The 26,737-nt window shown below is 38.6% G+C and overlaps 1 protein-coding gene across 4 annotated transcripts in view; it reads right to left on the bottom strand.

The window, feature by feature from the left end:
- raly (RALY heterogeneous nuclear ribonucleoprotein) overlaps positions 1-26,737 on the bottom strand; it is a 130,355-nt gene that overhangs the window by 23,566 nt on the left and 80,052 nt on the right. For 3 of the 4 annotated variants that reach the window (XM_051413816.1, XM_051413815.1, XM_051413817.1), the window contains 4 exons: positions 23,305-23,377; positions 21,384-21,431; positions 9,242-9,405; positions 1,398-1,517 (listed from right to left, as the gene is read on the bottom strand). In XM_051413816.1, the coding sequence (XP_051269776.1) occupies positions 1,398-1,517; positions 9,242-9,405; positions 21,384-21,431; positions 23,305-23,377 (405 nt within the window). The remainder of the gene's footprint in view (positions 1-1,397; positions 1,518-9,241; positions 9,406-21,383; positions 21,432-23,304; positions 23,378-26,737) is intronic. The other variant, XM_051413818.1, reaches the window with a different exon arrangement.

Raw genomic sequence — 26,737 nt, 5'->3', positions numbered from 1 at the left:
GGTTCACTGTCTCCAAACCTATTAAAGGCTTTTAATGGATCAGTTTTGGGCAGTTTTCTTAGATTTTATATTTCATCTGTATGTAACTCTTAGCACCTGCCAAGATATGAGCGTCCTTCAGCTCCTTGCATGCAAAAGCAACAGAGTGCCTCTCAGAACTGCTGGGAAGCAGCCAATGTGCTGTAGTTCCCAAAACTTTTTCTCCTCTCAGTCCAGCAATTAGCTGTTACAATATCATCCATGCATGTTTTTGGTCATGTTGAGGTCAAAAGATATGTCTATTGGTAAATATGCTATTTTTTAAACCACTTGGTTTATATAATCCTGTATTAAAAGCTTTTAAAAGGTCCACTGTGTAAGATTCAGTGGCATCTAGTGGTGTTATTGCAGATTGCAGCTCTTTTGCTTCATCTTTTCTTTCAAGTGCGAAGCATGGTGGCTGCAAAATGCGTGAAAAACAAGAAACACCCCTATCTAGAACCTATCTACCTATCTAGTGTTTAGTTGGTCCATTCGGGGCTACTGTAGAAATATGGTGGACTCCATGGAAGGCAACCTGCGCTGTCTGTAGATTAGTTATACACTAATAAAAACATACCTATGAATACACGTATGAATGTGTCATGTCTCAATTTTAGGCAAAACACATGAACACAATGAAAATATATCCTATCACGAACTTAAACTTTAACATTAATATTGAACTGAAATTGTTCTAAAATAAAATACATATCACCTTAATATTTTTGCTTTAGTGATCCTGAATCCAAGTAATGGCTGATGAAAATCCCTCCATGTTGAGTTTTTTCCTGAAGCTCATGACTGATCTGATGCTACAGAAAAAAGCTATTTACAATTTGCCTCTTGTTCACACATTTATACACACACTCTCACACACCAACGGAGACGGATCTAAAAGGCCTAATCACCGGGAGCAACCTGGGGTTCAATGTCTTGTTTAAAGACCTTTTGACAGGTAGACAGGAAAAGACAGGAATCAAACCACCAACCCTGGATTAATGGCTGACCTGCTCAACCTCTGGCACCACATATGTGTATGTCTTCTCTGAGATAGAGGCATCTAAGTAAAATCAGTAAATGGTTTTTCATAAATGAACCAAATAATCAAAGAGATGGACTAAAATAGTTTTGCCGTGCATCATCAAACAGTTGGACTGCAGTGTATGTTTAAAAAATGTATTGAAGAGTCAGAGCTGTATTGGTTGTATTGAGAGGTAAGTTGAATCCTTCACATACCTGACCACCATGTTGGCTTTATAATCACATTAACACATTCAGAGTTGATTGTTTACACAGGCTCCCCTTTGTTTTCCCATGTATTACTCCCATTATGATTGGATTAAGTATGTTTGTGGGTGTGTGTGTGTGTGTGTCACCTGTGGCGGTGATGTGTGTGTCTTCTGTGATCTGTTCCAGTCTGCCCAGCAAAGCTTCGATGTTGGCTTTGATCTGAGTCAACTCTGACTTGATCGCCTGAAGCTCTGTACCTTTCACTGCTGGTAGAGAGACAGGCAGAGAGAGACAGGGCGGGGGGAGACAGAGAGAGAGAGGGAGAGAGAAAGAGATGTTAGCATCTATTTTCTGAAATCTGATCCAGACATTCACATTTTACATGTTCAGAGTCTTACAAACATTATTATGTTTCTGGAGCCTTCTGGAGACGATTGCTGCACTCGTCTTGCTGTACATTTCTAGCAGACAAGGTTTGGATCCTGAGGAGAGCAACAGAGTTTAAAAACACTGCAATGTTCAAACGATACTCCAGGGTCACTAATGGGTCTATATGAGCCATGAAATCATTCGCCACAATGTGGCCGCAGTCACCACCACCACCACCAGCCAGCCTGAACTTTTAACAACAGGCAGGAGGGATACATGGACCGACTCTTTTTCTTCTGGTCAGGTTCATGAACATCTGCCAGTTTCATGCTGGTGTTTATTGTTTAAAAGTGAAAGCAACACTAGAGGAAAGGCCGGTGAATCACTAAAAACATCAGGAATCATCCTTTGAGATCCATGAATATTTATACCAGATTTCATGACAATCTGGCCAACACATATTGAGATATCTTGCTGTGGGTCGAAGTGATGGATTAACTGTTTCAAAATGCAAATGTTATTTTGATTAAATTGATGGTAGCTTTTTTTTTTATTTCTTTGATGTAGAAAAGCTAAGAAATCTAGAGTTCTTAGTACATTTGTTCACTTTGTTTACAATTGTATTATTTATAAGTAAAACATCCTTAAAGCTGCAATGAAATTTGATTTATTTTATTGGGAGCTAACATTCAAATACAGTCTATGAGAAAACAGACAAACCAAAAACAGCTTTTAAATGGTTTTGATAATATTTTTCATTTCTGAATTTCATACTTATTCAGTAATTATTTACCACTTGCTTTAATCGCAACAACTTTTCTTGGACACTTGTTTTTATTTTAGAATGAATCTTATTTATTGTTTGCTTTTGTCAGTGAGTTTTTGGATAACATAGAGAGAATAGGAGGGGTGAGGGGGCAGCAAGTGATGAGTGCATTAGTGGCAGCAGAGAACAACTGGAGCCATGCAACACATCTGGTGGTTGTTTTTGTTTCACTACAATGAACTCACAATTACTACCACATTTCACCAGCTGTGTGTTTGTGTTTATGTGTGTGTGTGTGGTTGTTGCTCAATACATATTCACTACTCCTCCCATTCTTACTGTCTCTCTCACTTTTTCATTTCCTTTCTTTCCTTTAGCTCCTCTTTCCTGTTTTTCCCTTCCCTGCTTTTTCTTTCACATTCCTTCTTTCTCGTACCTTTGCCCTCATTTCTCTTGTTTTATCTTTCCTTTGGTTTAACTCCCCCTTTCTCTTTCTGCCTTGTCTTATATCTTAATTTAATGCATCTATTTGTATCTCTTCTTTATCTTCACTTATTCCTTTTCTTTCCCTTTTCTCCACCTGCCTACCTCTTGTGTCCTCACTCTTTCATCACCTCCTTCCTCTGTAGGTCTTGTCATCTTACTTATTTTTGCTGTTTCATCTCTTTCTCCAGCTGTCCTCTCTCTTTCCCAGCATCACCCTTCCCACTTTCTTGTCATCCCATACCTTTTTTTTTCTTCCCTTGTTGCTGTTCTCCTAATCTTGTCTCATCTCCACGTCTCTATTAGCTGTGTCAATAGAAATGTCTCTGTGTAGAAAGCCATCTGAGTGCGAACCAAACCAGCTGAGAGGCATCTGTCTCTTGGTGGACAGTTGTACACAGATACACACACACACACACACACACACACACACACACACACACACACACACACACACACACTCACACACTCACACACTCACACACACACACACACACACTCACACACTCACACACTCACACACACACACACAGGGTACTGGATAGCACATTAAGAACCTAACGGGAAATTATATCCAAACACATAAACAATAAAAACTTGAAATGTTTGAGTAAATCTGAGAAGTAAAGACATGAAGTGAGAACAACTAGACAACTACCTAACAAAACCCTAAAATAAAACCAAAAAGCACCACGAAACATCGCTTTTTTATGCCCGAAAAACCTTCCCTCTCTGTTGCTGAGACTCTTGCTTGCGCCTTTATGACATTCTGACTTGATTACTGTACTGCCCTTCTGCTTGGTGTAACCACCCGGGGGTTAAAAAGACTACAGAATGTCGAGAATTTGGCTACAGTTCTCTGCCACACGTGGCCCTGGGAGTGCAACGCCCCCTTCAGTAACTGCACTGGCTCCCATACTGCATTTGTTTTAAAATACTTCTCCTTGTTTATAAATCTCTCCATGGCTTAGCGCCTCCCTGCCTATCCAATCTTCTCCATCCCTACACATCGACTTACTCCTTATGTTCCTCTGATGCCCATCTACTCTCCACTCCCATAATGTGTGCCGATGAAAAACACAAAACCATTAAGGACATTCAATACTAAAAGTGAAGCAATTTTCAATATTTTCACATGTCACAATCTAGGTGGCATGAATTGAATCTAAGACACATCTAGATAAGGCCGTTTAAGCTTGACATATGCTCTTACACTGACCACAACTGACTCAGTCATCATGAACATACTACCTCATACCTAAACAACAGAAGTACTTTGTCAGTGACTTCCAGAATCATGCATGTGAGCCGATTTTGACACATTGGCAGACCAGGACCATTCGCTTCCAAAACACTCCATATGACCATCACATAAACGATTCATATGAACATTTTCTGAGCTGCCACTATATGGCTAAATTCTGGTTAGGTTTTTGCAACTAAAACTACTTGGTTATAGTAGGAAATATCATAGGCATGGTTTAAGAAAAAGGACAATGTTGACTATAGCAAAAAGCATGTAAACCACAATCTCACGATCTGACATGACAAAGTCACACCCAAAATCCTTTTCTTGGTCTATGCTTCTGATAGAAGACAGACATTATTCACCACACCACATTTTGAACAAACGACCAATGCATTCATTCTTTGAAGACAGTCTTGGTCAAGAGATAAGAGGAAAATAACTGTGGCGAATAACTACACAAACAATAGTTCCTGGTGAGTTTTGAGCTCAACTCGGTCGAAGGTACCTTGAAAACCGAAGAGTGAGAGGCAGTACAGGGTTTTTAAGAACAGCAATCATTCTGCTGTAAGCTTGCAGAGGTGTCAGTGCTCATTTAAACAGTCGTAGCTCATAATTCAACTGGAGACTGTAAGAGCACAAGCCCTTGAGTCTGCCAGAGATCCCACTGTTAGGTGTCATTGACACTGAATCCTTGCCAGCTCCAGAGGAGCTGCTGCATTCTGTTGCAGCTCTGAACTTTGACCTCTAATCACTCTCTGTAGCGAAATGAGAGAAGATGATATTTCCAAAGGGAACAATTGAAGATAATTAAAGATAAGTTCTTCTCTTTAAATGTAGTAATGTTCTTTTAAAACTGAAGTATGACAGTTCTTAATTCTCATCAAGATTTCTGAAATTCAAACTCAACCCTCTGCCTTGAGTCTAAACGTTTACACTGTCTTACTCACGTCTGCATCCCATTTTCTTGTTGGAATGAAATGTCTGGCATGGCAGTGTCTATTACAGTACTGCCATGGAAGTTACAATGTCATTTTTGATTTTAATTATTTAAAAAAAAGATACATTTCTTGAATGAATCCTTGCCAAATACACTATGTAACTTTTTTTCTCATTTATCCTGGGGATGTATGCTCTTATTTTTGGCAACATGCTGCTTAATATTCATGTAGTCTATGCATTAAAACAGCCTGCAAAGTAAAACTACAGTGTCTTCAATCAACAAGTTGAGTTAATTGTATGTTATGGAATTGATACATGTAAGGGTTTAAAATAGTCTGGCTGGTAGAAGTAGATCTATAAGGATACCTTGTGGACACCAAGGGCCTCAAGTATAAACGGTGCGTACGCACAAAAAGGTTGCGTACACTGGTTTTCACGTACACGGTGGGATATATAAAAATGAACGTGACGTAAGGATGTGCAGGCCGTGCTGCAAACTCTTGTCTGGCTCTGTAACTTGAAGATTTCAAACTTCAAAGTACTGAATCTCGCCATATGTTTCTACATAAAGTTTCCACTCCAGTTGTTGTGATATGTCTATAAGGAAAAAAACATAATTATGTGTACTGATATACCATGACAGTTTGATCCTTTCTGTGGATAATGTTTAACATCAGAAAGACCAAATCCAAAACAGGAAGAAAATTCTATTTTTCCCACCATCCATACCTTGTCCTAAATATGTGTTCTAAATATGTGTCCACCTGGCTAATTTCCCACAGATGAAATGTCTTACTCACAGCGCTAACATTAAGATCACCAGGGGAAACAGCGATTTCTGTTTATGGGACATGGAGATGTTAACGCACGTCTGAGAGTGTACAGCTGCTGAGGCACACAGACATTCATGACGCACAGTTGGCGAGGCGCACAGATCCATCTCCCAGGGTAGAAAACACAGTGCCAGGTGGACAAATGCATTTACTCACAAATGTGACATGTCTCTGCCGTAGGAGCTGTGGATGCATAAAACCCTGACCCGGGCCCACCAAAGCCGAGTGCAGCAGCCATATAGCTTGGAGTAACATACACGTCAGAGTCGCTCTCACATGCGGGCAGGATGCCAGAGGTGAGGGCTTTTGATTGCAGCAATCCTTCCATCATGTGGCATCTGGCTTTCCTGAACCACCCACACCTGTAGCAGCAACACTCTGCAGATGTGCAGTCAGTTGTCTTTTGACATCCATCTTGATGATCATGTGGAAATTTCTTTGCATATGTACTTTTCAAGTTTTGTGAATGCGCCTTCTTTTAGAAAGAAAGCTTCACAGTCTTTTATACATGAGGCCCTCAGAGAGCAAATAGCTGTTGAGTTGTACCATGCCGACACTATGCTCCAGAGGTTAACAATTTGGGAACTTCCATTCACTTTATATTCTCTATAAAATAAGAATAAAGAGAGAGTGGATGACACACAAGACAGGGCCACAAGTCAGATTCAAACCCTGGGACAATGCAGCAAGGACCCAGCCTTGGTACGTAGGGGGCCAGCTCTGCCAGGTGAGCTATCCAGGTATCCCTTCAACTACATATTTAACCGGATGAAGGATTTTAGTCATCGGACGTCTGGATCAGGGAAACAAGCTGAGCAATCATTAGCAGCAGCACAGCTGGCAGGCCCTCTGGGGCATCCTTTGTCCGCCAAACCGCATTGGAGGAACACAGTGTTTTTACTAGTTTTAATGACCGGGTCTGTTTTTTTGAAGAGTCGAAGAACTTTTTATTCAAAAAGCCCTCTGCCCAAGGATCTCAAAGTAAGTGCTAAGAGGTCAAAGATACAGCAAGGAGAGAGGCCATGAAGAGCCTTGAAAGCAATTAATAAAAACTTATCTTATCCTAAAGCATGGGAACTGGGAGCCAGTGTAAAGAGACTAAACAGGAGCGATGTGATCACATTTCTGCAGGCGTAACTGGGCTGTTTGCAGTGATCCAGGCATGATGAGATGAAGGCATGTAAGATCTCTGTGTCTTTAAAAGTTAAGATATATCATAGTTTTCAAATATTTCTAAGATGATAAAAACATTGCACAAGCTTTGTGATTCCTCGCCACAGGCTTTATATGATCCAACTGAGAACAAGCAAATGGCAGAATTTGTTTGCCGTGTTCTGGAACCCAAAGACAAGAATCTCTGTTTTGTTTGAGTTCAGAAGAAGGACATTTTTTGACATCCAGTTTTTGACATTACAAAAGCAGTCACTGTGAACTCTGTGTATCATCAGCATAAAAATGAAAAGAGACACTGTGTCGATGAATATACCCAAGGGGAAGGGTGTACAACTGACCCCTTGGGGCACACCATACTGAGGAAAATGAAGAGACTCAAAACCTTCTACTTGACAAGTACAATGGAAACCATTCTGACACTGTCCAAGACATCCCCGCCCAGTCTGTCTAACAGGTGCTGTGATCATTGTGTAGAAGGCTGCACTAAGGTCCAGGAGTACATACATAAAAACTGAGTTAGCAACATCAAAAGAAGAGTAGGCGGGCCAATGCTAGAACCACCTGAAACAGCTGCTATCACCACGTTGATGTTGCATTGCATGGGTGATATTGGGGTAAGTCAAGCGTAAGTGAAAGGTTAGGTAAAAGGTAAACCATGTTTTCATCTATACATTGTCTAATGTTTCGCTGCAAAACAATTGACTCTCTCCTGATATTGTATGTCATTGTATTTGTTATAGTGGCCCATCATAAATTAATATAATTATATTGGGTTTTTTTTAATCATCAGACAATTAAAGTTCCATTCACAAAATTGACAAAAAAAAAAAAAACTGCTTGTATGAATGCAGGCACCACAGAGATTGGTAATGGTTCATACAATATCAGATAAAAAAATCTGTAAAAAGGATTATTTTAGTTTTTCAACACAGCTTTTATAATGTGGACCCGAAGTGCCTGTGGTTTAAAGACTGTCTCTGTAACCAGGAGCACAACCAACTTCACATTGGCAGGGTTTGTGTTTTACACTGAGCATTAGGCAGTACAAACTGTCAGCTCTTTTTTTTGAGTTTTAAAAAAAAAGTGGTAAAGTGAGTGGTAAAGGAAAAAATATATAAGGTGTGTTCTGTTTGGATATTGCTTTTCAAAACCATTTGAAATGCAAGTTTGATGAGTACACAGAAAGACACTCAAATCAGTGACATAAAAAAACTGCTTTGTGAGCTCTGCACAGAGTGAAATTCAGTGAAACTCAGCGGAAATAAAAAACTGCTGTTGGGAAAGAAAGGTTCAGGTCGAAGTCAAATATGAAAGGAGCTGACGGGACGTCAGCATCTCTTCTCAGATCCACGGTCTGAACATGATGTGAAATGAATGTTTAATGAGCGGAATGCAAAAATAAAGTGACACCAGTCGCCCTGATGCTTGAACCTTCCACTGACATGTAAAACATAAACTTGAAAGATAGATGAAGAGGAGGCTTGGGTCACAGGGTGGAGTCAGAAAGAAAGAAAGAGACAGTTTAATGACATATGGTTGTTTACATCAGAATATTGGACTTCCACCAACAAGACATTCATGCTGATATACTTAAATAAACTTCATGTTTACATTCTGAATCTCTGGAAAAATTGGACTATTTCCCTGTTAAAACAATATCTACTTTAATTGCTATTTATACAAAAACAATCACTGTTGCTGCTACAGCAGCTAATGCTAGCGTCCATACTACTATAACTTATTTTATTGCATTTTAATGCTCCAATTGTACAATGCATCACTGGAATTGTTGGTTCTGTGTTATATTGTGTTATATGAAGTGATGGTGTTTCATAGACCCGAGCATAGTTGCATGACATATATAAAAACTTCATTCATCCATTCAGCAGTCCTAATAATATACTTTTCTGTGTTTTTTTAACAAAATAAAAAAGGGAAATATGTAATGAATGGCTACCATCATTGTTAGAATTATGAAATAACATCAAAACTTGTGAAGGAGATTAAATATAATTTTTATTCTGAATTCTGAAAAATCGATTTTCCAGATTAGGTTTTAGTTTGCCAGGGATTTAACTTTCAGAAAACAGATAACACAAATGTGACTTGAATGTACAGGTAATAAAAGAGACACAAGTATGGGATCCATATGATAGATAGATGGATAGTGGAACTCACATCTCTGTTTGTTGCCGTTGCTGGTGGGGAGGACAGAGGCGTTACGTGCCAGCAATTTGACTGGCAGAGATTTGACCCGTCGTACCAGGGGCACCGCCACCCTAGGGCGTTTGACGGGCACCACCCGAGGGACTGGAGACACCCTGCCACGGTACTCAAACAACCTGAAGAGAGAGAGGAGAGGGCAGTCGAGAGGAAAACAAGGGGAAAAGTTGGGATAGGAGAAGAGTGGTCACAAGGGGAGGAGTGGGCATTTGGGAGAGAAAGACAGAGAAAGGCAGGGATTAAGACAAGAGGACAGGAGAAAAGGGAGGGCAGGTGAAGGAAGGAGTTGGGAATAAGGAGAGGAGAAAGAGGAGGGTTGAAAAGAAGGAGCTGAGAAGAAATGAAATTGAAAATCAACCTTTATTCAATCAATTCAATCAATTCAATCAGAGATATAAATTATATTTGTATACTACTAATTTGCAACAGCAAACATTTTTGGTAGACAACAAATTACATGATTATGTACAAACATAATTGTAGGACCAGTGTGTAAGATTTAGTGGCATCTAGCATGGAAGTTGCAGATTGTAACCAGCTGAATACTGCTCACTTTCCAAGTGTATGGGAGAAACTACGGTGGCCAAAACCCACTTAAAATGCAAAAGGCTCCATCTAGAGCCAGTGTTAAGTTTGTCCGTTCTGGTCTAATGTAGAAACATGGCAGCATCCGTAGAAGAGGACCTGCTCCCTCGATAGATAAAAAAAAACAGCTTATTCTAAGGTAATGAAAACACAACGATTCTTATTTTCAGATGATTACACACTAATGAAAACATATTTATGGATATATGACACTCTTGCCTTCTGCCCGATATGTTTAATAACATTTGTTTATTGTGTTTTATTGTGTCAGGAGACCGGGTTAACTGACAAACAAATCCAATATAGTGTTTGCTCTGTGGTTATGTTATAGGCAGCACTTGGTTAAGGTTAAGGAAAGATTGTTGCCTTAATTTAATGCAAAAAAAACCAGTGACTTGAAGGACGAGAAAGGACAAGGTTACTTTATTAACATCTAAACAAAACGATGACTATCTCTCATGTCAAAGTCCTGTGCTTTGCACATCCAACCATCAATCCTGACCAGCTCCCTGCTTGCAGTAAATAAACCAAGCAATCCCCTTATGTATTAAAACGTTGCCACACGCTATAATCCAAGGAGCAATTATGTTTTCCAAAATATAGTATAGAAACAAAACTTCTAAGAGATAAAGTTAGAGTAAGAACATCAAATCATCAAACTTTTTGATCAGTTAATGAGGAGAGAGAAATAACAAAAATAAAATCACAGGGAATATCTCCATCTCAGTGCTTTTGTGTTATTTTGGCAGTTAGTATAAAATAAATTAATCCACATTACATTTTGTTCTAGCAGGGAATAATACAAAGCATGCAACAACAGACATCAATCAAACATTAAGCTATTTTCAATTTCATATTTGGAAACTTCACATATAGTGAATTAAAATGTTTTCTAAGGATTTATTAGTTTAGTATTTTTGTTTTCAGAGCTTTTGTACTAACATCAAACATTTGATTTTATTCATTTCCAGCTGGGAGTACCTCCTGTATTTCAATTGTGTTTTCCATTGTGGTACATTGCATGTCTATCAACATCCCACTTAAAAGCTCACTGATTTTAGTCATATTGGCATTATTTATGTACACTTAATTTTGATTTGTGTACCACTTAGAAGACATACTTTTGTTTAAGAGGCCATCAGCAATCACATGAAAAAAGCTGACAATTTTAACCAAACAGACCTCGGAACTGTTTCCCTGTCCCCATTTTGGACAATTAGACCACATTTCTCTATGTCAGCTTACTCCCACCTTATGAAAATGATCAAACCATCAGAAAAACTCAAACAAAGTATTGACAGACATAACTACAGCAGCTCTACATGATTCTAGAGACTAGCACATGTTCAGAGATGGTGCCACCAATGAGAACCACAGCAACCTAGTGGAATATGCTGCCAGAACATCAGAGGATTCGGAGAGTGCCAAATTACCAGATTAGCTTGACACCTTCTATAACGCCTGCCACTTAGGTGATGTCATCACTGACATTTTTATCATATCAGTATCACAAGAGTGTTCTAACCTGCTTCAAGACACACACGTCTGCAGTATTAACGCCCTGCTGCTTTCACCCCCATTATGAAGTACTTTTTAAAAGCAGCACATCAAAAACAACATACCAGGCAGCCTGGACCCTCCCAGTTTGCTTTCTGAGCCAACATATCCCCAGAAAATGAATATTTTAATTTCACTATTATTTTATTGGCTGAAAGTTAGCCCAATGAGAAAAGGCTTACTATTCTGTTCACAGGTTTCACACTCTTCACTGTTAATCTGTCTATCTATAGTATAGACAGTTATAGAATAAGGGGGATCCCTGGGCCTAAAGGTCTGCCTTGGCTCAAGGACATCATTAATCATCATCAGCCCTTCCTAAAAACACAATTTAGGCCCAACTTTGCCTTGTAACTTCAGACCAATTTCTGTCAGGTTCTCGAAAAAGTTATTTTCAGTCAATTATCGCCCTACCTTACTCACAAAAACATCTCAGAAAGATTTCAGTCAGGTTCTAGGGCTCACCACAGCACAGAGTCTCCTTTGCTAACTGTGTAAAACGATTTGCTCCTCTCTATTGACTCTGGGGACTGTGCCATCCTGATTCTTTTTTACCTCAGTGCGCCCTTTGATAGAGTGGATCAACATAGGCATTTTTCCCTCTCTCCTGCGGGATCCCACAAGGTTCCATCCTAGGTCCCCATTTTCTCCATGTACATGCTTCCCCATGGCTAAATCATTCAAAACAAGGCATTTCCTTCCACTGTTATGCTGACAACAAACAACTTTGTCATCCCTTGAAACCAGTCCAGTTTAATCAGTCTCATGAACTGTCCCAATGATATAAAGTGTTGGATGGCCCAAAGTTTCTAAAATTGAATGAAAGCAAGTCATAAATTATGTTTTTATTATTTCCCCCACCCAAATCCCTCAAGGTGATTACCAACAGTCTTGGAAACCGGTCCAACCTTGCTGAAAGTCCTGTAGAACTCACGCATGACTTAAACCATTCAAAGGCCATGCCACTGATGCCCACCCATTGCTTTAAACAAGACAAGAAGATAGTGTGATCAACTGTGAGATCTTCTCTCAAGTACCGTAGCTAAAAAATAAATAATAAAAATGTCTAAAATCATTTGGATTCAATTCTTTAGGGGGGGTTTAGCAAGAGCATAACAGGGCACAGTACCAGATAAAGCGGAGCTGTTTGAAATGTTCAGTATAAAAGTACAAGTTGTGTTAAAGAAATTCATTTTATTGACAATATACTTAAACATATACTATATGTTGAGGGACAAGGTTGAAAAGAGCAAAGCAGGTATTAGCACTAGCAGGTAAATAAAGGGGATAGGGGAATGGGGGATGTTAAACCACGTGTCAAAATGTTATATTTATATTTATACAGTTCCGGCTTTGGATGGGTACCAACGTTTAATGGGCAATGTTAAGGTTATCTGGCTTGAAAAGAATCTGTAAGAAGAAAACAGACAGTTTGTCTCGATTTTAAGTCTGTCCCTGTATTTTACAGAATAATCCTGCACAGATGACATCACTTTGTCATTCAAATCCAGCAGATTATTTCTCATGTGGTGGTCAAGAAAACAGTATTACACAAGCAATTGCAGATTCCCTTTTGCCACCCAAGAAACAACAAAGAGAAACTTTGAAAAAAGCCAAAGTTAAAAAGGGGAAACCACAAGGATGCTCTGTTTTACTGTCTTATAGTTGAGTAAAGTTAGAAAACAGGAAATGGAAAATCGTGTTTTAGAGCTCCCAAATGCTTCATATTGGTTAAAATGTCAGGATAAACCAGAGAAAAGAGGCCACCAGAGAAAACATTATTTTTTGGTTCCCCAACATGTGAGCCTGATTTTCTTGTGGTAAACCCTAACAATCTGCTGATGGGTTCAACAATAATATTAACTCTATGGTAGAATAATTTAAATGAACAAACAATATGTTGCCAGAATAGTGCTAACACTTAGCTTACTTGCAACACTAGCTTAGTCTGGGCACTGCCCAGGTGCCCTTGAGCAAGATACTGAAACCCTAACAGCTTGGTTGGTGCAGCTAAGTGCCAGACCCATCACTCTTACATCTCTCCCCTCAATTACATGTCTATTGGTCCAGTGTGTGCATTGCTACCGTTGCAGAATTTGATTAATTTTCAGGCTGTATTGGCGAAATGAGCACATAAAGTCAAACTGCTTTGGTGAATAATATTAGGATCAATTTCCTCCAACTTTTCAACAGCCCTGATGACACATGGAAAGGTCTTCTGATTTGATGCCAATATAGTTATGGTTGTATTATGGTATAATTAGGTTTAGGCACAAAACCGGGCTGAATGGCATTAATGTAACGGTCACATAATATTTCTGTTTAACGGAAAATAAATACGCTTGAGACACCGAACACTTCAAGAGTTATAAATTGATAAAACTGTGCATTGAAAAACACTAAATCTCCATCTTGACAATATAACCCAAATCAGATCCCATTAGCAGTGTACTCAGTATGTGAGTCTGTGATTTTTTTGGTGTATTGGCAAAGAACTGTTGCACTTTTGTGTCCCATACATAAAAAAAAAAAAAAAAAAAGTCAGTAAATCCCAGGTTCAAGTATGTTTTGCGCATTGTAAACAACAAAAACATAATTCATTCTCGTCTCAGGTCATGAGGGTTGACAACATTTTGGGAGACCTGTTTGGAATATGATGATTTAATTCAACAATTTTGACAACACTGAGCTCCCTTTGGCAGGTTCTGTGAGATATGGACTGCAGCCTGTGTTTTACTTTTTGGGACAAGCAGCAACTTTATTTTGGTCTGTTTTTTGATAACTAGCCCAAACAAGGCTCTAAAACTTTCAGATCCTCCCAAAGCTAAATCAGATTCTATCAGCTCATAAAAGTAGGTCTTATAATCACCGCAGATAACAAGATGGCAATGTGCTTCACTCCCCTTCCTTAACATGCATCTCAACAGGGATAAAAAAGAATGAATGGTAAATCATATTGTGTAATATGACAATTTATTTCCACTATTTGGACAAAACTGTTCTTTTCTGCAAATCAAATAACCAGATCAGACAAGGTCTTTCATCCCCTGCACAGATCATACTTCACTGGTATAAGGTCAGACTATTTTTTTGTGTACAGAATTAAAAAAAGGAATGAACAGAAAATACATTTGCAAAAGGGTGTACAGAGATTAAAAGAAAAGAGGGGAATAAAAGAAAACAATATTTAAAAGTTAGAAGACCTTTACTCAGCAAAGCCAACAGAGAAAGTCCTGTAGGACTTGTATATGACTTAAACCTTTCAAGGATAATGTGATCAACTGTCTTGGACACTGCACTGAGATCTGAGGAATACTATAATTGAAGGATGTCTAGCGTCAGCTGCGGAAAGTCATGACCTTAAATAGGGCACTTTCTGTACTGTGGTGAACTCTAAAAGCTGATTAAAAAGATTCGGACATTGACTCATCATTCATAAAAGCTAAAAGTCAAGAGGGGAGGATGTCCAGAGGACAGGAGGTGGGGTTCATTTTATTGACATTATCTAACATATATGTTGACAGACAGGGTTGAAAAGAGCAAAGCAAGTTTTAGCCCTAGCAGGTAAATAAACTGACAGGGGATGTATGGGTAAGGTAGTACTCTGATGAATGAGGGAGGGAGGGAGGGAGTGAGACTGCCAGATCTCAGTGACGGGTGTAAATCAAAGCTGAGGTCTGCTGCTCAGCTGGTCAGCATGTTTCAACATCTGTTAAGACAGATGTTTGTACAGTAGAACTCAGCAGGATTTCTCTGACTTGCGTATAGGGGCTGATTTGGGGGAATGGATGGTGAGAGGTTAAGGAAGACAGCTTGTGGCAAGGAGATCATCAGGTTGAATTCTGTACGCTTTTGTTTTCTTTGCAGGGTGGCTGGGCTGACCCTGAGCAATGGGATAAGGCACTCAGACATCTGGAAGGAGTGCTGAGTAGCATAGCAACTCCTTCACACTGAAAAGAGCCAGTTAAGATAGTTCTGACATTCTGATAGTTCTGGAGGCATTCCAAGCATGTCAAACTAGGAGGAGACCCCAAGGTAGCACCAGAATGTGCTGGAGGGATTATAAATCCCATCTGGACTGGGACTGTCTTGGGGTCCCCAAGGAGAAGCTGAGGAAGTAGCTAGAGAGAGGGGTGTCTGGGGTTGTTTGTTAAGCCTGCTACCACCACAAACCCAGACTGGGATAGTCTGAAAAAGAATGGATGGGTCAAGCATAGAAAAAAATTGAATTTACTAAAATGACACAGCAGTGTAGTGTGTTGTTTGTACATGTGAAGTACACTGACACTGCACGTTAAATTTAAAATGACACAGTGAAGGGTGCCCGGTTAGCTCAAACGGTAGAGCTGGCGACCCATGTACTGAGGCTGAGTCCTTGCTGCAGCGGCCCAGGGTTCGAATCTGACCTGCAGCCCTTTGCTGCGTGTCATCCCCTCTCTCCCCTTTCCTGTCTGTCTTCAGCTGTCCCTATCAAATAAAGGCAATTTAAAAAAATAAAAATAAAAAATGACACAGGGACTATGAGGTTAAAGTGCTGAATCTCACCTTTAATTTGTGGGTGCTTAATTTCCATATCAGATGGACAGAGTGGGAACTGGCCTGACATCAGTGTTCAACCTTGAATATGGACTAAATTTAAACACCAAGTGCAAGGATTTCTTCTAGACACACATATCACTGAACTAATGTAAGAGCAACTATTTTGCACAAAAGCCACAAATCTGCTCTGCTTTGTCTTAAAATGCTTTTGTTTGACCTCTAAATACTATTGTTAATAACTCGGTTTATTATTTCTGCGTTCTTTGTATTCATTTAAGATAATTTGGCCCTGGGAGAACCGTCAGACTATGACAGTTACTAGATTATGTGGTTATTTACTTCCAAACTGATGACACGTGTGTGAGGGTTCTTTCAAATGTAAATCAAAGAGTCTGGGTCTAACACAGAGTTCAGAGATTGATGTATGAGTTATAACCCAATCCCCATATATACAAAGGTCTTTGATGTGCTGAGGTCTGGGGACCAAAATAAATTCACAGTCATGTTTCTGGAATCATCTTGAAGTGATGGTAAATTATAATGCTGGAGGTTTCAATTAGACATGAGACAAAGGCTGGATTCTGAGGAGAAAGCAATGCTTAGGAGCAATCCAATTTTCAAATGATGCTCCATTAATACTAACTGGTTTAATGTGAGCCAAGAGATCTATGCTAAGTCCTGACAAGACCAGCAGCAGCCTAAACTTTTGACATCAAGCTAGAATCATGGACTGTTTGCAGCAAATGAAAAGTGTTCTCTCATCTTCTGCGGATCATGTGCTCAGTGAATTACATAGAACTCTAGACACTATACTTTCTTGATATTTCTTGTGAATGTAGGGTATTTTTGTCTGAAAGTGTTGCTGCATGAAATGTAGATCATCCTCTGGGGACCATGAACATTCACAATACATTCACATATTTACATTGCTTGAAACTCTTAAGCTTAATGCAGTTAAAGTTGCTTTGTAAAACTGGACATATTGTGTGGTGTACTGTAATTCAGCTACTAGCCTTTTTACTTTTCAGTTCTATTGCTACTTCTGCAAGTAGGAACAAATATTGTATATTTGTCCAGGCTCTGTCCTCTGTTGGGTGATTCTGTACAAATTGTAAAGCCCTTTGGTGCAGTTTTTTGAGTTTGAGCTACATAAATAAATATATAATCTTGACTTCTTGTCACTTAATGGGGCATCTTTCAGTGGAATATCTACAAATCTATTTAAGTCAACCTGCCAATATTTGATGCAGAAATGGTGGAACAGTGGGGGAAAAGATGGGCTGCAAGATCACCACACCTTAGGTCCCAGCACTAGAAACAAGCTACAAGTTAAATCAAAATGTAAATCCAATTTTATAACTTGTTATTACTCATCCAATCTGATGTTTTCTGCCGTGCTTGCCATTTTTTATCGAGGAACTAGTAGAATCCAATGATGGAGTTTCACAACTCACGCACAAAATTAAATTATACTACATTCTTCTCTGCAGTTATGTTGGTGCTCTACTTGAAGGTCACAGTGCTTAGGGGGTGAAAGTTGAACTTTGGCAGCAGAAACTGGAGGAAAACAGCGGTGTGTGGTTTGGTTGGTTTATGCAGCTGGGCAGAAGGGCATAGCCAACTCCTCCACTGAAAATATTGTTGTAGTCTCACACTTGGTGAAATCACTCCGATATCCAAGCAGTCACAGAAAGTAGTCACAGTGGTTAAAGGAAGCATCCTAGGACTGGAAAGTCCCATGTTCATGGGATCCAAAGGACAAGCCACGTTGAACAGCACCCATGAGAATTAAGCTCTCTGGCTGTTACCTCTTTGTTCTGTATGCACACTGGCAGACTAAATAGAAATGTGTAATTGACAGAATTAGCAGACACAACTGCCCCTCCTTTTCAGGTGTGATGGAGAAACCTTGATAACCCCTCTCTGCTGCATTATGCTGTTTTATTTAAAGATAGACAGTGCTTGATGCATTTTGACAGGAGTCAAAGGAGGGTTTGGGAGAGTGGTTTTTCTACCACAAGCATGACCGTCTTTTGTGAAACACAAAACCTCTGCATCAAAAACGTTTAAAAACTTCTGCACATAATGGCACTGAATAACACAAGATTGTTTTATCATTTTTTTCTCTGGGTGAATGCAAAGATCTCTTCCTTAGATCTGAGACAGACACTAGTTGGACATCTGGGATCATCTGGATGCATCATCACTGATTCATCTCAGCTGGCCATCTCTACTTTCTGTTCTTCTCTGTACAGACACTTTTCAAAAACACACTGGTGTACGTATATACCTTTTACGTTATCAAAGTAAAGATTCAGTTTCAAAGTCCTGCACTCTCTTGGAAATCAGTTGAGACATACATGACTGGGTCCAAGGATTTGCTTCAAATACAAGGAATGCCAGGACTACAGATGCAGCTTTTTCTTTTTTACCCACAACAACAGTCATAGCTTTGATGATGACTTTCACCTGGTCTTGTCAGAGCAGTAATAGTTACCACACTGTGACATGACTGCCGAGGTCAGTGTAAATGGATTGAATTTGACCAGATGTTCTCCAGATTTCCTTCACTGAGAGGCAGACAGTCGAATGAAAACCCCTAAGGCTGATAATCCCTTGGTTTAAAAATTCATATAAGATCGTGTCAGTTGTTTTATTGTGATGAAAGACATTGTTAACCCTCCTGTTGTGTTACCATCAAATGTGATCAGTTGTTTCCATGATAAACACAATCTCTTACTACCTGACTGCTGTAAGGATTTGATACCTTTCACAGTGGATAACATAACAGAGATCCATCCATCAAGTGTTCACAGGTCCACATGGATCAATTTCCTTGTGTAGAAGTTACTGGCAGCAAGTTGCTGTATTTCCAAATACAATAAAATACTGTGTTACTAGAAAACAGTATTTTAATGTATTTTTATTATATTTTGTAATTAGTAATTTCTGCTGTATTTTATTATAGTGTACTGTAATATCCAGTTATTTTAGCTGTACTAACCATGATAATTACTAATAATTATTGTTACTGTTATTACTTCTAATTACATCAGATATATAATCTTTAGTACAGTAGTAGTAGTAGTATGTGTAAAATATTCCCACTGTAACTATAATGAAGACGTGTGGTATTGTATAGTAGGTTCTTCAGTGCTTTCAAACCTACATCGACATCACAGGAGAACTATTTTTTGAGTGTAAAATGAAGTGTCGCTAGTTTTTCCAGCCTCAGGTGTGCGATAATCTGTGGAGCATCATGCTGCTGCCAGTGTTGGTGTTCTGTCTCTGTTTGTGTGTTATGGTCAGCTGTACTTTGGATCATAGTAATTATGATTGGAGCAAAGTAGGAAGTCAGGTGACGTTGTCATAGAGCAATAATGCTCCATGACCTTAACCACATGGTTATTATTGTAGATGTGATTGTTAAAGTAGTCATTTCAATCCAAGCCAAACCAAGCCATGATTATTAACTAATCTAAACTATCTAAACCCGACCTAACCTTAACTGTAAGTGTTGTCACAACATAAAACAGATTTAGGATTTATTTAAAGTGATTTGTAACATTTTGTAAGGCACAGACAAATGATGCCTACCTGAAATGTGTTATTCAAGAGGGCATGGACAGAACCAACCATATTTGGTTGTGTTACATTTAGAAAGATCTATGAGCAGAAATGGAATTTAATATACATATACACAGGTATGCTTTCATTGGTGTATAATCACCTAATATTGGAATTGTTGTGTTTTTGTTACCTTAGAATGAACCATTTTTTTCTCTGTGTGTGTCGCCTTCTATGGAGTCCGCCATGTTAAACCAACATGTTTCTACAGTAGCCCAGAACACTGACTGTAGATTAGGGCCTTTTGCCTTTTTCATGAGTTCTGCGGACACCATAGTTTCTCCTACACATATGCACACATTGGCATAATAACTTATTACTAATTCTAACCTTAACCCTAAGACACAGTCCCCATTTTTTCCACTTATTCAAGTTTAAATTATTTTATCAACACTGACAGTATTATATTGTGTATCATCCTGTTACAACTGTAAACAAATTTATAAACATTGGGCTCTCTGCAAGCCTTTATTTAAAGTTTCTGAAAATGCCTGCACAATACAGCACAGCACAGCTCTCCCTCTCTCCCTCTCTCACTCACACACACACACACACACACACACACACACACACACACACACACAAAAAAACGCACGCACACCTGCAAAGCTACAGCTGGTGCCCCATCCCCATTTCACCAGACCTCAAAGACAAATTCCCCGCAGCCTTTCCCAAAAGAACTATTTATTTTCTTGGTTCTTCTCCTTCTTGCAGATGGGGTGGGTCAGTCAATGCTTCTGTTTTTTTAATCATAAGTTATTGATGTTCACAAACACAATAACCAAACATTTCTCTCTAACACATCTAAATGCTCTTTCTACATGTCCATCTTATCTTTTTCACTGCTCTCACTCATCACCACATCCAGAATTTCGAGACTTTATTCTTCACATTGTTCAGCTCACTAACATCAAACCACCCGTGGAGAATATTTCTCTGTTATATCTTAATGAACATCGATCCCCTGATATTTTTTTTATTGAATTGTATTAAAACATTGTGTTATATTATCCTGGGATAATTTGTTTCTAACAGTACGAATGATCACAGTTTTTGGGGAACAGGAACTAAAAGGAATCTAAGCTGTCTGTGTCTGTCTAGGGAAAACTTTCAAGTTTTCAATAAGTTCTTCTGTCTAAGCACTTTTTTATATTATATATATATATTGAATATTAGTCTCTAATTATTGTATTTTATGTTTTTTATTTAATTTTATGTAATTATATACCAGTGGTTCTATAAGTGTTTCTGTCATGCCCTATTTTGAACTTACTGTTGTGCAAAAACAAAATCTTAAACGTTTCCTAAACTTATGAATTTTTGGACTAAAACTACACAAGGCTCATCTGCGACACTGACAGTGAACCCAAAAAATGTTTTGTCAATGAGCATCTCCTGTTTTTCTTCTTTCTTTTCCTTGCCAGAAATCTGTCCATCTTGTAATTTACATGTCATGGAGCGGTAGCTGGTTATTGATAACGATGTGTAAAACATTTCTCCTCTGGAAAAAAATTTTCCATGTTCATGTCCATGTGTAATATAACAGCAACCCAAAAAAGTGTTTTAAACACCATATCTGCTCCATTGTTATGGCTCAATAGAGAACTCACATTGGGCCTTCAAACAACATTCTGCCTCTGGCCTCTGAGAGGTTAACATGATTAACCTTCTGTTGATAGCTGGAAACACCAGAGCCAAGAGTCCATGTGTCCAAAGCCTGCTACAGCCCTGCTGGCTCTTAAAGGGAGAAGAATGCTGGAAGGAATCCAAGTATCATCCTTCCTCTTACCTGTCATAGAAGTCTTCTCTGTAGTAATCATAGTCAAACTCATAGCCACTACGGAAAAAACACAGAAGAACATGAGTGGTTGTTCAAAGAAATGCGATACAATGCTTTTCATAACTCAAGCATGAAACCACATTTAAAACAACACATGGGAACAAAAGCTTTTTGGGGTTTCCACGCAGTTTATAGTTGCATATAGCCGACAAATGAAAAAATACAATTGCATAGAAGAGGCAATAATTACAAACTCTGTGGGAGAGACAAAGAAACCACAACATACTTCATCTCACCCCAAGAGACAGAAAGAGAAAAATGAAAATGACAAAGACAAAAAAATTAACTGGCAACAGAAACGGGATACTCGAGAATGATGTGCACGAGAATTAATGTTTACTGACACATTTTACAGTTGCTATTAGAATGCTTTTAGCAAACATGTCCTGAACATATACACTAGAAACAAGAGGGGAGTTAGAGGTTCAGTAAACTTTATGTCGCTGTAAAGTATGTAGAAATTAATACTTTATACTTTAGATAAATATACTTTAGTGATATTTGTTATATTAAAATTGATACAACTGAACCAAATTAAGTAACTAAAACCAACTAACTAACTAAACTAAGCACTTTTAGTTCATAGTTTTGTTTTCACGCCCTGCAATTTTATTTTTTCGATCTCATCAACCCCATTTCCAGCGGCAGCAGGCAACTGCTCTGATAAACACACTGTACGCTAAACAGCAGACAAAGTTAGAGACTTGCTGGTGAGGTAAGTGGAACAGAGCTAAAAGGGGAGTAAATTTATCAGGTAAACACAATTACAATGCCAAAGGGAAGATAATGTTCCTCTGTGTCTGCTGGATGTTTAAATATGCAACCTCTTGTTAACATGTCAGGATGTTATATAAACCTGGGATATGTGATTTGCTGTCAGTTATCTTTTATGGTTTTGTGGCCCCTAGATTAATGCAGCTTTAAAATATTCAGGGAATGCTTTTGAGACAAAAACTATGAGGCCGTTGTTGTTTTGGGACTGTATTATAATGACATATGTTTTACATTCACTGTTTCTTATTTTTGTATATTTTGTCCACCTCGTAATAATTAGCAGAAAAGAGCGGGTCAGTTGTTTATTTGAATTTGAAGGTTTGAAGGTTTCAGCTATAAACCCTTGTCAGGCCCAATGCCGATACTGTTTTAAACTTTTAAACAACTGCCAGTCAGATTTTTTACTTTAATGTTGCCTTTGATAGACATGAAAAGCTCATGAAACATTATTCAAACAACTGTGGGACACAAAAGGTCTCTACTGAATTTCAGACTTATTATTTTTCTTTTTCAGGTTTAGCAGCTGTTTGAGGTAGAGTGACTCACCACACTTTTTCAATACAAGAAAAACTCTGAAACTGATTACTACCATAACAACTATTATTTCATTAAAAGGGATGATTAAGCTGTCATGGGTAAAACAAAATAGAGAAAGTAAAAGAAAAGAAAAATCCTAAATACAGCTACAATATAAACTCCTAAAAAAAAGTCTGAATTTTCGTTTAAAAGTTAGATAGCCTTTAACTGATGAGGACTGAGATATCAAAAAATAGAAGCCTGAGATTTCTTTACGGTGTTAATGTTAATAAAACACCTACAGGTCTCGGCTTCTACCTTCAGGGTGTTGTTATCCAGTGTAGGTGGTTTGAAAGACCCTCTTCAATTAAAGTGGTTTAAATTACAGTCCCACATGAGCACCTGTATTTGCTTTTGTGGCCACATTTGTGGGTGTAATATTCTCTTGTTGGCCGTCTAATATAGATCCTGGCCTTTCAAAGAACCTGTGCTTGTTTAGATGAGTCCTAAAACGCTCCAAGATCTGCTTAGAAATGTGACTGACAGACTGACAATCAATCCAATAAATGGCAGTGTGTACCTGTAGAGAGAAGCTGCTGATCGCTTCAGGCCTTTGGGTCTGTTTGGCCTCGGTTCTCCTGCCATGTTAAGATCTGAAAAAAAAGAAAGAAAATAGAGGAGCAATTTATTTTTGTCTTTTTTAAAACTTTCAACTTGGTTAGCCATCCAATTAGGAATATCTGAAGCACCCTCCAAGCTCAAAAACTATTTTATATTTAATACAGTCGGATCCCAAAACATTTAGTAAAATATCTGTATGAGTGAGACAGATTCAGAAAAAAACTGGCGGCTGTGGCTCAGGAAGTAGAGCCACTAATCAGAAATTTGGCAGTTCGATCCCCGGCTCCTCCTGCTGCATGTCAAAGTGTCCTTGGGCAAGATATTGAGGCCTAAATTGCTACTGATGCTGTAAATCGGTGTGTGTATGTGAATGAAAGGATTCATTTCTGTTTGTGATGAGCGCTTACCACCACTGTATGAATGTGTGTGAATGGGTGAATGTGGCATGAAGAGTAAAAGGGGTCAGAAGACTAGAAAGGTGCTATACAAGTACACTCCATTTACCATTTATACATCTGGAGTGTAGCTTATTGTAGGGAACTGTCTCTAAAGGTGGATGGTGTGTTGCCTTGTAACCTCCACTAGAGGAAGCTGTTGAGCCACTTTACAACATCTTCTCTACTCAGCCCACATTGCCTGTTGTCAGTAAAATCACCTGTTCAGATATTCAGTTATTCAGTCAATCAGCTTGAGTGACATTAGCCTGTCAAGTTGCCATCTATAAAGAATGTGAGCAATCTGATTTCCAGCAGTACTGTGTGTGGCTTTCCTTCCTTATTTGGGGTGATGACAAAAAAAAAGAAAAAAAAAAACAGCTTTACTTTACTCAAGTCAAGGAGGAATACTACATTAAAAGTAAATTCCCTGCATTACTTACTGTGTGGTACTGTGTGCTGTTGTGGGCTGTGGTGGTTTTTGAAAATGTGAATGAATGCCCAGTTCATGTTACTGTGGCATCATGGGGCAAAACAAATAAAAGATTTGAGAAAAGCATGTGCTAGTTATTGTGCTGTGAAAACGTGACAATAATAAAAGATTAGAAAAAAGCTATGTAATCTTAATTGCACCAATTTATGATTAATGACGAATATGTATTTCTATGAAACAAGGGTCAGGACTAATGAAACAAAATCAGTGTATATATATTTGTGTCAATCTGTAATGTGGAATCCCCCCAGGCTCTATTCTTGGGCCTCTTCTGTTCAACATCTGCATGCTCCCACTAGCTCAGATTATAGAAAATGACATATCTCACCCTAATCATGTAGACGGCACACCGTTTCATATAACAATATCACCAGACTATGGACCCATACAAGCACTGGTGCATCAAAAATATAAATTATTGGATGTGCCAACATTTTCTCCGGTAAAACAAAGATAAAACTGAAATTACTGTCTTTGAACTCAAAGAAAATCTATTCAAAGACCATAGAACCAAGCCAGAGTCAGGCAGAGTTAGGACCAGACGAGTGGATCACATCTGTCCAGTTCTCAGATCTTTGCACTGGCTTTCTGTGTGTTGAATAATTTACTTTAAAATACTGTTGGTTTATAAGGCACTGAATGGTTCAGGGCCAAAAATATATTTCTGATCTGCTGCTCCATTATGAACTCTCCAGATCTCTCAGATCATCTGGGACGAGTCTGCTTACTGTCCCCAGAGTCCAAACTAAATATGGAGAAGCAGAATTCAGTTTTTATGCACCACATATCTAGAAACAAAGTCTAATTTCTTTTAAACCAGGGCTTAAGACTTTTCTGTTTGCCGGTGCACTTTAATAAGTACAATTTGGGACCGTTTATCTTGGATCTTTCATTCTACTGTTTATTCTATTTTTCATGTTCTAATTTACCAGTTCAAGTTTCAAGTTTTATTCGTCACATACTCAAGATATCTCTGTGCATGCACTGAAATGCACTTCCTTCAGGACTGTGCCTGACATAATAAAAAGATCAAATATTCAAAAATACAATATCTACAACGAGAAAATATATACAACAAAATATATGGTAATATGTACAAAAACATATTAAGGTGCAAATTTGAACCTTAATATTAAAGCTTCCCATTAAAGGGATACAGTGGACGGGTGGAGGTAATTTGTCAACAAGAGTAGAGGTGTAGTCTATTAGGGTTAGTGTCCTTTGGATGTGAATGGCCTAAGGGAAGTAGCCCCACTTTAGCCTATGCGTTCTGGCTCTGTGACTGAGGTAGTGCTTCGTTGACTGCAACAGTTCATAGTTTATTTGAATCCTTTTAAATTCTGTTGATATGTGTCTGTTGTGTTCTATGTCTTTTTGTATCACCTTGTGTTTGTTTTATGTTGCCTATGCCTTTCAGTCTTAATGTAAAGCACCATGAATTGGCTTGTTGTTCAAAGGTAAAAATACATTTTCCTTATTGCCTTCCTTTCTGTTTGCATAGAAATAGTTAAAAAAGTGTTGTTACTTGTGACGTCAAACATGAAGCGTTTTAAAAAAGGTTAGGCACAATAAGCTGTTACTTCAGGCTTAAACTTTTCAGAAGTCTTTCTGCAAAGTCACATTGTTTTCTTTTGTACATTTTCTTTTGTGTCATTATTTACAGACTAAAAAACAATTTAATTTAAATATGATTTAATTCCCCTGCACAACAGCAACAGCTGCATGAACTTTGTTTAAAACTGTGAAAAAAAGCAGCACATTAGAGGTGATTACTACTTTGTGTTTTGCGTGACTATTATGATTCATTTGTGTTTTGTTTCCACCCCGCACATGTGGATGGAAAGTTAATAGCTGCTCTGTGCTCATACAAGGAGACATACATGCACCTATGATTCATCCAGTCATCCACTCTATAAACAGCTTATAAGTCTCTGGGGGCTGGAGAACATCCCCACATGCATTGGATCAGAGGCAGGGAACACTTTGGCTCAAAATTCTAAATCAAATGTCAATCTTAAGTTTCCAGTTCACCTAACCTGTATGCCTTTGGATTGTGGGAGGAAACTAGAGCACAGACATGGGGAGAAAATTAAAACTCCACACCGAAGTAGAGTCAGCAGGCAGATTTGAACCCAGGACTGAGGAGGTGCTGTAAACACTGAGTCATTGTGCCACCTGTTATGAATCAGGACAAAATGAGCAACACAAGAATTTCCTGGAATTCAATGTAATTAATCTCACACAGCATGTAATGGTGATATGTGATGATAGGTGATATGCCAATGCAATCACCTGCACACAAAACTGGACTTCAATTTTGAAGTGTAAAGTCGCAACCGTTTCAAGATGACCATCACCAATTCAGTATCCAACAAAATATGGCCACATCTCCCCTTCTGTTGCTAAGTTATGGTGCTGAATAATGAGCAGCAAAGTGTTTTTGATGAACATTATGATATTCACAG

The sequence above is a fragment of the Dicentrarchus labrax genome, unplaced genomic scaffold (assembly GCF_905237075.1).
Source record: "Dicentrarchus labrax unplaced genomic scaffold, dlabrax2021, whole genome shotgun sequence".
NCBI lineage: Eukaryota > Metazoa > Chordata > Actinopteri > Moronidae > Dicentrarchus > Dicentrarchus labrax.
This window is presented reverse-complemented; position numbering and strand designations above follow the sequence as displayed.